Consider the following 14,369-nt stretch of genomic DNA (forward strand, 5'->3'; position numbering starts at 1 on the left):
AAAAAACCGAGAGGAATTTATGAAGAAATCACTAGAGGAATTCCAGGAGCAATCCGTGGAAGAGCTCCCGGAGTAATCCCTGGGAAAATTCTTGGAGAATTTCCTGGATGAATCCGAGAAGAAATTCGTGGATGAATCTCTGGAGGAATTACAGGAGGAAACTTTAAAGGAATTCTGGGAGGAATCTCTAGGGAAATTTTTGAATGAATTCCTGGAGAAATCCTTGGTGGCGTTTCTGTAGAAAAAAAATCTGAAGGCAACCTCGGAGGAATTTCTGGATGAATCCCTGAAACATTTCTTGGAGGTGTCCCAGGAGAAATGCTCGGGAGAATTTCTGGGGGAATCCCTGAGGAATTTCTGAAAGTATACCTGGAGCAATTCTTCGAAATCCTCAAAGAAATTCATTGATGAATTCCTGGAAAATTCCCAAGTATATAGAAACTCCGGTAAGAATCCCTGGCGAAATTTTTGAATAAATCTTGCTATGAATTCTTAGAGATTTCTGGAGGAATCCTTTAAGGAATTACTGTACGAATTTCTGAAGGAATCCCTGGGGAATTTCTTGGAGAATTCAGTGGAGAAATTCCTAGAGGCATTGTTGTAGGAATTTCTTGAGGAATTCCTGGAAGAATATCTTGATCAATTTTTGGAGGAATTTCTGAAGGAATTCCTGGGGTAATTCTGCGATGAATTTTTGGAGAAAATCTTAAGGGATCTGGAGGAAGTCTTAGGGGCGATTTCTTCACCCTGGCTTAAGCGTTAAGCCAGGTTTAACTGTATGGGTAAGCCTGGCCTACCGGTTAAGCCGAGGTGAAGAAATCGGCCCTTAGAGTCTTTCCTGGTGGAATGAGGGTCACGTCTGGCTACGTCCTTGATGGAGCTGTTGCTAACGGGAGGAGGAATTGTTCTCGATCGTAAAGGACGAATTACCTGCCGAACGGGACACAGCTTTGTGAACTAGAGATGGAAAAGTACGGGCGCTGATCGGTCTCGCTTTGGACAACTGCCGGATGAAACACGTCGCATGCAGTCAACCACGGCCAAGAAAATGTTGGATACTCTCAAGAAATACTACGGAAGGACTACCTTTGCCACGAAAGTGCATCTCTGGTGAATATGACGCCGTCGATCAACAAGCTGATCGCGATGGGTGAGAAGTTTAAGAAACACTGGATTGTCGCAATGATTCTCGAAAGTCTGCCGAAGTCCTACGATGTTCTTGTGACCATACCGGATGGTCGTCCTGAGGAAAAGCTAAACCGAACCTCCATTTAGGTAAGGAGTCGGGAGTCCCGACTCGGGACTGCCTGAATAGAATATTTACCTAAATGAATTCAGTTCGTTGTCTAAATGGATTTCAAGGTTGCAAAGAAGCTTGAGAAGGGCAAGTGGCCTGCAGATGCAAAGGGGGGGGGGGGGGGGGGGAAGGTCAGAGACATTTCAAGAGAGTTTTAGGGGGGAGGGGGTCCAAGCCATTTCCAGGCGTTTCATGAGCTTTCAGAGGGCTTTAAGGCGGCTTCATAGTTTCAGAAGCGTTTCAAAGCGTTTCAGGAGGTTTAAGAGGTATTTTAGGGGCTTCAGAGGCATTTAGATGTGTTTCACATGGATTTCATTTGTGTTTCAGAGGTGATTCAGAGCGTTTCAAGGTGTTTCAAGGTGTTTCAATGCGTTTCATGGCCTTTCAGGAGGTTTAAGGATGCCGTGAATTTCACGGAGGATTCATGAGAGTTTCAGAGGCGTTTCAAAACGTTTCAAGGCGTTTCAATGCGTTTCAGAAGGTTCCACATGGGATTTAGATGGCTTTAGAGGATCTCAGGAAAATTTCACGTTTTATAGGGATTTCAGAAGCGTTTCAAAGCGTTTCATGACGTTTCAATACGTTTCAGGGCGTTTCATGGGGTTTCACAGCGGTTTAACCCTTTGTAGACGGAATTTTCACCTTTCCGGGTGCAACCTCGCTGGTCTAGAACACGTTTGTGATGGTCAATTTTCTCAGCTGGGCACATATGACCCATCCGTCCCCAAAGGGTTAAGAGGGCTTCAGAGGCTCGAAGGTGAATTTCACGGAGGTTTCAAAGGGGATTTAGAGGCATTTCAAAGCGTTTCAAAGTGTTCCAAGGAGCTTCAGGGTATTCTATTGCGTTTCAGGGCGTTTCAGGAGATTTAGGGGGCCTTAAGGGGGCTTCAGAGGCTCGAAGGTGAATTTCACGAAGGTTTCATGGGGGTTTCATATACGTATCAAAGTTTTTCAAGGCATTTCAATGCATTTCAGGGCGTTTCAGGAGGTTTCACAGAGGTTTTAGGCGGCTTCAGAGGCTCTCAGGTGAATTTCATAGAGGTTTTGTTGGGGTTTTAGAGACGTTTCAGGGCGTTTGAATGCATTTCAGGGCACCCTATAAAATTTCAGGAGGGTTTTAGGGGGCTTCAGAGGTTCTCAGGTAAATTTTACGGAGGTTTTGGAGGGATTTAGGAGGCGTTTCAAAGCTTTTCAAAACGTTTCAAGACGTTTCAAGGGGTTTCAATGCGTTTCAGGGCATTAATAGGCGTTTCAGAGCGTTTCAAAGCGTTTGAAGGCGTTGCAGGGCGTTTCAAGAGATTTCACAGGGGCTTTAGAGGGCTTGAGAGGTTCTCAGGTGAATTTCATGGAGGTTTTGGAGGGGTTTTAGAGGCGCTTCAAAGCGCTTCAAAGCGCTTCAAAACGTGTCAAGGCGTTTCAAGGCATTTCAAAGCGTCTCAAGGCGTTTGAAAACGTTTCAAGAGGGTTAAGGGGGCCTCAGAGGCTCATTGGGTTTAATGGGGATTTCGGAGGCATTTCAAAGCGTTTCAATGCGTTTCAGGGCATTTCAGGAGGTTTCAAAATGGTTTCAGGGAAGTTCAGAGGCTCTCAGGTAAATTTCATCAAGATTTAATGGGGGTTCTGAAGGAGTTTCAAAGTGTATCAAGGTGTTTCAAAGAGTTTCAAGGCGTTTCAAAGAGTTTCAAGGCATTTCAAAGCGTTTCAAGAGGGTTAAGGGGGCCTCAGAAGCTCATGGGGATTCATGGGGGTTTCGGAAGCATTTTTCAAGGCGTTTCAATGCGTTTCAAGACGTTTCAAGGGTTTTCAATGCTTTTCAGGGCGGCTCAGGAGGTATAAGGAGGGTTTTAAGGGGCTTCAGAGGCTCGCAGGTGAAATTCTCGCAGGTTTCATAGGGATTTCAAAGGGGTTTCAAAACGTTTCAAGGCATTTCAAGGCTTCTCAAGGCGTTTCAAAACGTTTCAAGAGGGTTAAGGGGGCCTCAGAGGCTCATGTGGTTTCATAAGGGATTTTGGAGGCATTTCAAAGCGTTTCAATGCGTTTCAGGGCATTTCAGGAGGTTTCAATGTGGTTTCAGAAGAGTTCAGAGGCTCTCAGGTAAATTTTATGAAGATTTAAAGGTTTCAAAATGAAGATTTAATGCGTTTCAAAACGTATGACGGCGTTTAAAAGCGTTTCAAGGCGTTTCAAAGCGTTTCAAGAGGGTTACGGGGGCCTCAGAGGCTCATGGGGTTTCATGGGGGTTTTGGAGGCGTTTCAAAGCGCTTCAACGCGTTTCAGGAGGTTTCAGAGTGGTTTCATGGGGGTTCAGACACTCTCAGGTAAATTTCATGCAGATTTCATGGAGGTTCTAAAGGGTTTCAAAGCGTTTCATGGATACTAGTTGTATCTAAGCGTTTCTTAGATACAACTAGCAGCCCTCGTAGATTCGATGACCCATACTCAAGAGAGTTCTTGGAAACCCTTAAAGAATCTTCGAATTCAACACTCGATAGACCATAGTTACCGGAGTTATATGTCCAAATTTCAGGAAATTCGGCCTAAAAAACCCCCCATGACGAAGAGAACAAACCTGCCGATAATACCCTTCGTCACCCTATGCCATTTCTCGTTTTTTTATGGCTCATTCTGTATTTCAAATCAAAAACCATCGCATCGCGCTGGGCAAATGTCCTCATTGCATTCAAACGAAAAGGGAGATAACTGCCATCTAGAGCGATAAAACAGCTTAAAAGCAAATCACTGGCAACAGGAAACGTCACTAAAAGCGTGTGAAAAACAACCCCTCCATTTGTTTTTATAAGCATCACAAACATACCACCATCGTACTTATAGCACTTTGCCGCAGCAGCTTTATTCTCCATGCTCAACTAGGTACGTACTTAAACTACTCCCAGCAGTTTTTCCCAGGACAGCTTCTACGAAAGCTGGAATACGAAAGATTTTTATTTCAGATCCCCGTAGCTTTTAGAGCTACTTTAGTCATTCCCATCCAAGCAAGCTACCCGGCAATTTGTTACTGTTCATTCTTACCCTTTCCCAGCTCCGCGCGAACTGGTAGGGTAAATTCAAGGCTTGCTGCTACTCACTTCTTGGAGGTGTCATCTCGGTGCCACAAAGTTAGAACAGCGCGTTGCCGAGCTTTTTGCGGCGCACACTGTGATTCGAGGTTTTCTTTCGGTCCCGCGGTCTGCTGCGGAACCGAAATACTACCCAAGAAACGAAGAATTAGCTTAATTTAGAAATCCGAACCCAAGGCGAAACGACGTCGTCCGCCGCGTCGGTCGTCGTGTCACAACGGGTTGTTGCAATTGCAAGGAAATGCACCCGGACAAAAGTCACCCCTCTCCCATCTAGAGTCAGAGTCGGTCGGTTGAAAAGGAATTGCAACTAGTTCTTTTGGGATTTTCCACTTGAGAGTTGCAATGCAACCGCAGTTGCAGTAGGGTGAGTTGAGTGGGCGCCGGAAAAGTTAAAGTAGGTAGCAACCCCCAACCCAAACAACGTCATCATCATCTTCGTCTTCGTCCCGCACTTCTTGATATAGGGTTCCTTCTAGGGCTCCCTACTAGGTACTACTTACTGGGTGAGTAGGTACTCGGCGCACGGTACGTGACTGGGACTGTTTGTGAGCTTTTAAGATCCTATTTTCTGATACCGGGAGCCAAACCGCTCCGCCACCACATAAACCATCTAGGCCCCAACATGCCACCACTGCCTGCCTATATGTGGAACCGCGTCGCATTGTTGCTCATAGCTAGGTATGTTGTGAATTCTGTTGTGCATGAGCAATAAGTAAGGTTGCATTTTTTGGCTCCCTTCGCTATTCTCCGTGCATGCACTTCCTCAGGGTGTTGTCAAGTGCATTTATGGTATCTGCTAGAGGAGCGCAGTTTGGGAACAAAAACATGAACTACTTTTTCGTGTATAGCTAACCTATAGTAGTAAATACGAGAAAATCCTGCTCGATTTGTTTTGTTCCGTGACAGCTTTGAAGTTTGTTGGGTAGCACGTTGGATTTGATTGATGTTTAAATGTTTAAATTTTATTTAAATTTAAATTTTTTATTCATCAAGGTCACTACTAAACCTAGCTAGATTTTTGTACAAAATCTATTGCAAATTTCACAGTTTTGTGTATGTGTAAGTTTTTCACATTTTTTGTGTGGTCTGGAAATTATGCACTTATGTGTAGGTCATAAACATTTTTGTGTTGAGCGGTTTTGGCGTGATGGTTTCATCGAAGAAATGCGAGATTACGTACCTACTGGGTGCGTAATAGTGCGTCTCCATTTGAGTTGGATCACAGCAATCAATGGATTTACACGTCAACTGAATAATAGGGTAAAAGGGTATAATACGCCCCACCGGGGCAAAACGCCCCCCTTCATTTTCTAGCGATTCAAGCGCTTTTCGCATGCGTGATCGATTAGAGATCTTAAATATTGAAGAATAATTGCCATCAAGCTTGTCCGTTAGTTGATTGGTACAGAAAAGCAATAAAAATATCAAAAAGTCTGAAATCGAGGCTTTTGGCGTAATATTTTACCTCTTGTAAACTGACTTCATTGTAAATGAAGCTTGTTCTGTTCGCTAGTGTTATTTTGCAACTTTTATGCAGTTGAACACTTGTTAAAAGACCCTCCTAGGAAAAGCATGTGGTGGAATTAATCCTTGGTACAGTTTTATTTTGGTTTTATCACGGGGCTGGACGTTTTTCTTTTGCCCCGTTTGTTTTGATAAGGTAAATTTTGGAACGTTTTCGAAAAAAGTTTCAATGCTTTCATAGCCGTCCCTCCAAAGGTTAAGTTCTTATGCAACACTTCACTGACTTTAGAAACAATGATTTGCAGTGGACAATAGATGGAATAAGGCGCCAATTTTAGATATATTGCCATTTCTGCTTGGGGGGGGCATATTATACCTGTTTACCCTACCCTAAACACGAATTGATCATCATAGCAGCCTTTGTTCCACTATATGAGCATAGGAATCTGCACTGGTTGATTCATTCTAAGTTTGGCTTTCAATAAAGCAACTACTACTTGAGAACTACAAGAAAAGCATTTTCATTCCGGAAGTTACCGGACATATCAATTTGGTGGTGCAAAGTTGTACGAAGACTTCAGTACATAAGAGACGAACCCTGTAGAAGACAAGTCAATGGAGACGCACGGTTTAGCACTTCAACATTGAAGTTCAAACTTTCAAACTGCAGGGTTCGTCGCTGACTGAGTTGGTCATTGCTCGCACTAAAGCTTAAATTAGTTAGGGGAAAGTGGGGCAATATGCCATTTTTCAAACTTTCATAGTTTTCAATGATAAATAGCCTCATTTGTTTGGCTTTCAAAGTGGTAACAGCAACTAGACAATATTTGCTCGATGCTTCAGCAAAAATATTCACTAAATCATTGCATTTTCATTGATTTTTAGCGATTTCAAAAACTGGTTCGTAAAACGGAAGTGGTGCAAAAAGGCCGTCTGCCATGGGGTAAGATGCCACTTCATGAAAACATTCAAAAATTACGTCCTTCAGTTTTCTGGCATTTTCGACTCACTTTCACCTTTTTGTCACGTTTTTTCGTTTACTCAATACATGGAGTGTTACCCCCCTCCCCGCAAAACGATGATCGCAATATTTGAATGACCCCTAACATGGAAAGCGTAGACATCAACAACCATGCGACTCCATGCGTGCCTCAATCTCGTTGGAAACACTTGGCTGGTAATAAAATCACCAGAAAACCTTAATTGCAAGCATGGAAAACCGGAAGTTGCCAATTTTCATTGAGAAATCAAAAGATTTTCCTTGGGTTTGGCGGCCTAGCATCTAGAAGAATGTTCAATGCAAACATATCTTGACACCGTTCACCTATATCAATGATCAAGTCCCATTCAGGAATGATTTTATGAGTTGGGCCATTTTACCCCATCTTGGCATTTTGGGCTCTGTTCCCCTATTTATGGAAGAAGCTCCAAACGATGATTTTTCGAGGCTTGTCGAGTTGGATTAATGTATCAGCAGAAACCACGTGCGAACCTCCATGCGCGTTAGCGTAGTGTTTCTGTTTGATCAGGTAGGCTATGGTAGGCTGTTTTGCGGATGAAATGGATATAACCACGACATAAATATCACAAGGCAGGCTAGTAACCTATGTAAACATCTATTTTGGATGTAAACATGTGACGTCGTTCTTATCGTTTTTCACATTGATCAAATTGGTGTGGAGTATGTACTAGATCACATATGAACGATTTGAATTACGTCATCAAAAAGCTGTCAGATTTCGGGAATATATCACCTTCAGTACACCGTGAATATTACTACCAGACCATTTGGAACGGTGGAAGAGCTGTACGCCATAAAGTGAAGCAGCAACGGTCATATTCATGACTTAAGCGGCATGGGCACCCGATATGTGAAAATGTTAATTAGCATTGCAGCTTTGAGGAATCAAATTGACTAATGTAGGTTTCTTCTTAGTTTCGTAAACTATATGAGTATGATCAATTCCTCCAGTATTTTTTCCACAGCTTGCTGCAGTGATTCCATCATGGATTCCTTCAGAGATTCATTCAAGAATTCATCTAGGGATTTCACTAGACATTTTCTCGGAGATTTATCCTGGGATATCTTTAAAGGTTCTTCCAGTGATTTATTCGAGTTTTCCTTCAAGAATTTCTCCAGCGATTTTTTAAAGGTATTTCTGCAAGATTTTTCTCTATACATTTCTTTCATATTTCTGCTAGCGATTGCTGTACCATCTTTTTTTTCAGAAAATTTCCAGACATTGTTCAAAAATTTATCCATGAATTGCTTAAAAATGTTGTACAAAAAAAACCTTTAGGAGTTCATCCAAGTATTCCTTCAATAATTCATGCAAACATGGATTTCTTCAGATTTTTACCCAGGGATTCCTACAGAAATTCTTTCGGGAATTCGCTAAGAAAGCTCTCCTGAGATTCCTTAAGCAAATTCCTCATGTGATTGTTTCCGGGATTCCTCATGGTGATTCTACAGGAATTCTTCCAAGAATTCCTCCAGGGATCCATCCGGGAATTGCTTCTGTGATTTTTTTAGGAATTCTTAGGAACTGCTAGAGCATTTCTTTCATGAGTTCCTAACTCTTTTAAAGATTATTTAAGGGTTTCATTGGGAATTTCAGTACTTCCTCTTGGGGTTTCTTCAGAAACTCCTTCTAGACTTTCCTTGGGAATTGCTCCCTGGATTGCTTCGGGAATTCTTTCTGGTATTCTTCAAGGCATTCCTCCAAAAAATCCTACAAGAATTCTTCCGGCATTCCTCTGAAAATTACTGCAGGGATTCCTCTAAAAATCCTAAAAAAATAGATTCCTCAAGGGTTTCCTCCAGGGTTTCCTCCAGGATTTCTTCCATTGATTCCTTTAGGAATTTCTCCAGGGATTTCTGAAAGTGCTCCAGTGATTATCCAAGAATTATTCAGTATTCCTCTAGGGCATACATATCTGTATTACGAGATTTTTAGCCCTAGGCTAGTTCATCTCGGGACCCACGCTTTACTTCCCTTCCGAAGGCAGAACTCACATTTTGTGAGTTTGTCGTGAATGGGATTCGATCCCAGGTGCTCGGCGTGATAGTCACGTGTTCTAACCATCCAACCAGGTCCGCTCCACATTCCTCTAGGGGATTTTCAAGGGATTTCTTTCAGAATTCCTTTAGGAATACATCCGGGAATTCCTCCAGGAGTTCCTCCAGGGAATTCTATAGGGATTCCTTCAGGATTATTCAAGGACTTCTCTAGAAATACCTACAGAAATTATTACGGCAACTTCTCCAGGAAATCATATATTGATTCCTTCAGAAATTCAGGAATTCCTTTCAGAATTTATCCAAAAATTATTCCAGGTATTCTTCCAGGAGTTTTTCCTGGAGTTTTTCCTGAAGTTCTTTCAGGAGTTTCTCCAGGCATTCCTCCAGGATTTCATCCAGATATTCCTCCAGGAACCCCTCAAGGGATTCCTCCGGCAATTCTACCAGGAATTTGCCACAAATTCCTTCACGGATTCCACTAAGAATTCTTCCAGAGATTCCTCCAATGCAATGTATCCTCCGAAAATTTCTCCAGAAATTTCTCTGGGAAGTCCTCTAGGAATTTCTTCAGGAATTTCTCCAGGGATTCCTTCTAGAATTCCTCTAGAGATATTTCCAGGGATTCATTTAAGGACTTCTCCAGGCTTTTTTCCAGAGATAGTTGCACGGAAATTACCCAAGAATTCCTCTAAGGATTTCACCAGAAGTTCCTCCAGGCATTCGTCCTGAGGTTCCTCCAGAAATTGCTTCAGAAAATCCTCCAGGAATTCCTCTAAGGATATTTTCAAGAATTTTCCCAGGAATTTCCCCAAGAATTTCTTCAAAAATATCTCTAAATATTTCTTCAGGAATTCCTCAAGAGGTTTCTTCAGAAGTTTCTCCAGAGTTTCTTCCAAGTGTTTGTTTCCAAAAAACATATTGAAAACATTTTTTAAATGCATATATTCTCTAAAAACTTGTTGAAACTATTATTTTAACGAGGGGTGTCTTCATAAAACTTGTATGTAACATAAGGACTGTTCATTAAAGAAAGTGGACACCTGTTTTTCAATAGAAAATGTGTATTTTCGAACAAATTCATAAGTTTATTTTTTATAGATGACAATCAACATACATGTGGCCTAATTCACGTGGGTTTGAACATTTACTTCGCTTTTCGGAAGAACGCTCGGACTTTCCTCTTGATACCTCCCGTTAGATTCTGCACAACTTTCTCCGTAACTTTTCGTTGTGCCGCAGGCCAAATTCTTTTGAATCAATCAACAGAGCTTGCTTCTCTTCCATCTTTCTTAAGATGCCGCTTAATTATTGTCCAGTATCTTTCCACAGGACGCTGTTCAGAGAAGTTTCGTGGATTTTGCCATATTTCGACAAAATCGACTTTTTCCGTCTTGAGCATCTCTAGTCTAGAAGAAGCGTAATAAGCGGATGCCAGATCCGCCTAAAACAAAAGAGGATCCGTATGTATTCGATAGATAAGTAGAAGTCGAGTTTTGATGCATTCCTTTCTGTTATTTTCACCGTTGATTGTTCCCGTTGTGAAATACGAAGAACTGTTTAAGCCACATGAACAATTAGCTTGCCACCCTAAAAACTTTTTCCAAATTTTTTTCAGTTCTGATGTACCCTACATCATCCGGCACATCTGTCCCCTGCTTAGGGGCTGTCCATAAACCACGTGGTCATGAGGGGGGGGGGGTTTCGGCCAATGATCATTTTGTATGGACAAATAAAAAAATTTGTATGGACAAATGACCACGTGGTTTATGGACAGCCCCTTAGCGTTAAAAAATTGCGGTCCCGGAAGTGTATTAGTAAGCCAATTCTCGAAACGACAACTTTTTGGAACACCATTTGTGCAGAAGTAATCTGCTAGTCGCAAAGCTAATACGACCTATCGCTCGAAATTTCTTACTTTTTCCGTTTTCTTTGAGTGTGTTGCTGAAGTGAACAATGTCTTTACACACTGAGCAAGAATTCACTTTCTTTAATGAACAGTCCTTAGGGGTTATTTATAGTGTTCGTAAGGTGATAGATTGTGTGATGAATGAGGTGAATAAGGTCAAGCGGCCCAGCACGCTTTGGTTGCATAGGCGTTTTTTATACACTGTGCTGTGAGTGGAAATTGGAAGGGAGGGAAACGACTTTTTTCCAATTCGTTTCTGGTTCTAGCGATGGCTATGAACATATGAATATACAAGAGTTGTATATGTAGAGAAGAGAGAGAGAGAGAGAGAGAGAGAGAGACAGAGAGAGAGAGAGAGAGAGAGAGAGAGAGAGAGAGAGAGAGAGAGAGAGAGAGAGAGAGAGAGAGAGAAAGTGGATAGAAATATACAAAGTAGGATGACAAGGGACGGGCAAGGGATTGAACCCATGACCTTCTGCATACGAATCAGAAGCGGTAGCCACTAGACCACCAAGCCCGTCGTGAAAAAAAAAAAGTTTGGCATCACCCAAAATAAGGAGGAAAAATAGAGTAAACCTAGAACCAATTAGGTTGTGGGTACGAGTTGCATTTTGAAAGAGAATTAGGGGGGTCATAAATGATTTGTACCTCAAAGACCTGAAATAATCACATTTTAGGGTGATGCCAAACTTTTTTGGGTGCTGCAATATTCGGTATGAGTATTGCAATATGCGATTCCATATTTATGGCGGGTAGTGTATAACTAGCTGGCCCGGCAAACTTTGTCTTGCCGTCTTGTGGTGGTTTGACAACTGTCGAGCTCAAAATAGCACCGCACTCTAGATTAATTTCAATTCAGTCGTGCTGATTTCCTTCCCAGGTCATAAAAAATCAGCATTTTGTCTATTTGCTTACATTTTTAGTTCATTTTCCTAACATTTTTTCACTTATAAACACAGCCACCATGAATACGAATCGAACCATGCAAGAGTCATCCTGATTGGTTCAGCCGTTCGTGAGTTTTGTTGCCTCAAAGGGGTTTAAAACTCATTTTTATATATATACTAGCGGTCCCGGCAAACTTTGTCTTGCCATGATGTGGTAGCTTGACAATTGCAGCATGGCACTCTAGATTGATTTCCTTTCGATCGTGTTGATTTTCTTCCCAGGACATGAAAAATAAGTACTTTAACAATTTTCTTATTTTCTTAGTTGCTTTTCGTAATTTTTATTACTTATAAACACAGCCACCATAAATACGAATCGAACCGTGCAAGAGTTTTGCTGATCGATTCATCCGTTCTTGAGTTTTGTTGCCTCAAAGCGAATTCAAACTCATTTTTATATATATAGATATAGATATAGAACTTCTGAGTCTCGTCATCCAGACTAGGTTTTAAAAAAAGACTAACTGTTCGACTTGACGTCCGGAAAAGTAATAATTCTTTATTGTCTTTCAATTCAAATGAAACCTATCAAGAAAGTGCTTATTATGAAAAATACAGGAAGTGATTGCCATGTTGCTGTTGCTTGGCATAAACCTGCTGATGTGGTCCGTCGGTGGGTCCGTCCACTTGGTGACATCGGTGGCTGCCGGGCTTGCTGACCTGGCTAGGTGCGACCGTTCTACTTCTGGGTGCTAGAGGCAGAACTGCTGATGTTTGCGGCTTGCGGGCTCGAGGTTGAACGGGCTGGCATCGCCGTCGTCGTCGTCGGTGTTGTCGTTGTTGTTGTTGCCATGAGCATCGGTGTGAAGGCGATGCTTTTCATGGGGAATGTCCAGGAGGGTTCGATCTTAACTACTCCCCCTTTTGGAGACGAATCGTCCCGATTCGTTGGGTTGACCTCGGTTCTGCTTGGTTGGTCCTTCGGGTTCACGTTGGACTCCGTGGATGATCCTACATAAAGAGATATTTGTTTTCGTCTCTTGACTATCCATAGAAGGCCTGCAAAAATACTTAAAAGGAAACAGAGAGTTGACATACTTAGCGAAGTGTATGTCTGAATTTTATGATGTTTCGTTATTGTTTCCAGCTGGTGCCTATTTCTAATACGGATTTCATCAATATTTGGTTGGGTCTCCAGGGTCTGTTGGTTGATGTGCAAACCGTCTAATGACATTACCAGTGCAGGTTCCATTCTATATGACTCGGCATTACTGTACTTTGTACCGTTTATCATAACAGAACAGTTGTGGAACTCTATTAGATACGTTCCAGATAAATTCCTTCTGGTCAAACCACAGTTCGAATCGATCTCCATGTTTCGTACATCTGTGATTACAATGTGGTTGTCTGTAATCCTTTTTACTGCCCGAGGTTGGTGGTACTTAGTGAAGGTGCAGTTACCGGATAGCCCTTTCAGTAGTTTGGAATAACACGAGTCTCCGGTGATGTCTACTAGTTTGTCGAGACTGCAGAGTTTGGTTACTCCGATCCTTCGGCATTTCTCCTTGGTGAAGTAGGTTTTGTTACCATTATGCAAAGCAACATTGGCTGGAAGTTTTAAAGTCTTGTTTGAAACTAAAAGAGGTTCGTATGTTGTGTTATCTATTCTGGGGATTGAAATAATGAAAATTAATCTTGTATTATTATAGAACGCGGACAAATCTTAAAACTCATAAATCTGTTCTATGCTATTCGGTCTGATATTTTGCTGCTCCAAAATGTTTGAGACAAATCCTAACTCTTCTACTGACAATATTTGTTTTGGGATGACTTTGGTTCTAGCAAGCTGTACTGATTCAAAAATGTTCTCTAGATGTGACTTTAGATTATCCAAATTGTAGTTAATTTTCATCGTTTCTCTAAGAATTTTGAAATTCCTGCTTGTCTCATTTTCTAATCGCGCAGATATAATGTTTTTCGTGATTTCATTTTGTTGTTGACTTAGGCGATTTATTATGGAATTAATACGATTCTGAAGTTGCAGGTTAATTTTAAACTGTTCATTATTCTCATTTGTCAATACTTTATTACTAATCTGCAACTCAGTTATTATTTTAGAAATTTGCTCAAAATCATTATGGTCCATGTTACCAGTTATTTCTTTTATTGTTGTTCCGAGCACATTGAACAATCCTCTTTTTTGTCTTATCTTTGGTTGAAGATCGTTAAAAATGCTATGAACGGTATTGAATTTCATTTCCAAAATTTCGACAAGATCCGTAAAGTTTGAGAATCTATGTAGTCCTTGAATATTTTTGAGTAGTTTTGTAAAGATAGGATCATAGTTGTTTAATTCGATAACGTGAAAAAGTTTATGGTTTCCTATTTTTATAAAGCTACTGCCGGTTTCAATTGTAAGGAGGCCAGGATTTTGTTTCAGGTTTAGGATTTTTGAAAATTGGGTAAGGGATAGTTGATAGTTCAGGAACAGTATGAGGGCGGTGAAAAATGTTCGATTCGGTTTCATCTAAAATGAGAGAGAGGGAAGAAAAAAAAAATAAAGAATGTATTAGAAATGTTATATTTCTATTTTCGAACGCGTCTGAGTTTTTCTTTATGCAGTTTCCTTTTTGCTGAATCTTTGTACGTGCGACCTCGGTTGGCTACTACTCGCACTGACTGGAAGCGATCCTTGATTTTCGACTTCACTCCC

The 14,369-nt window shown here is 41.3% G+C and overlaps 1 protein-coding gene across 1 annotated transcript; it reads right to left on the minus strand.

The window, feature by feature from the left end:
- Positions 1–12,183: 12,183 nt before the first annotated feature.
- LOC134288439 (uncharacterized) lies at positions 12,184–13,720 on the minus strand. Its single transcript, XM_062853319.1, has 2 exons — positions 13,714–13,720; positions 12,184–13,378 (listed from the first exon to the last, which is right to left on the minus strand). The coding sequence occupies exons 1-2, from the start codon at positions 13,718–13,720 to the stop codon at positions 12,396–12,398; spliced, it is 990 nt and encodes a 329-aa protein (XP_062709303.1). The 3' UTR covers positions 12,184–12,395.
- Between the last annotated feature and the right edge of the window lie 649 nt (positions 13,721–14,369).

The sequence above is a fragment of the Aedes albopictus genome, chromosome 1 (genome assembly GCF_035046485.1).
Source record: "Aedes albopictus strain Foshan chromosome 1, AalbF5, whole genome shotgun sequence".
NCBI classification, from domain to species: domain Eukaryota; kingdom Metazoa; phylum Arthropoda; class Insecta; order Diptera; family Culicidae; genus Aedes; species Aedes albopictus.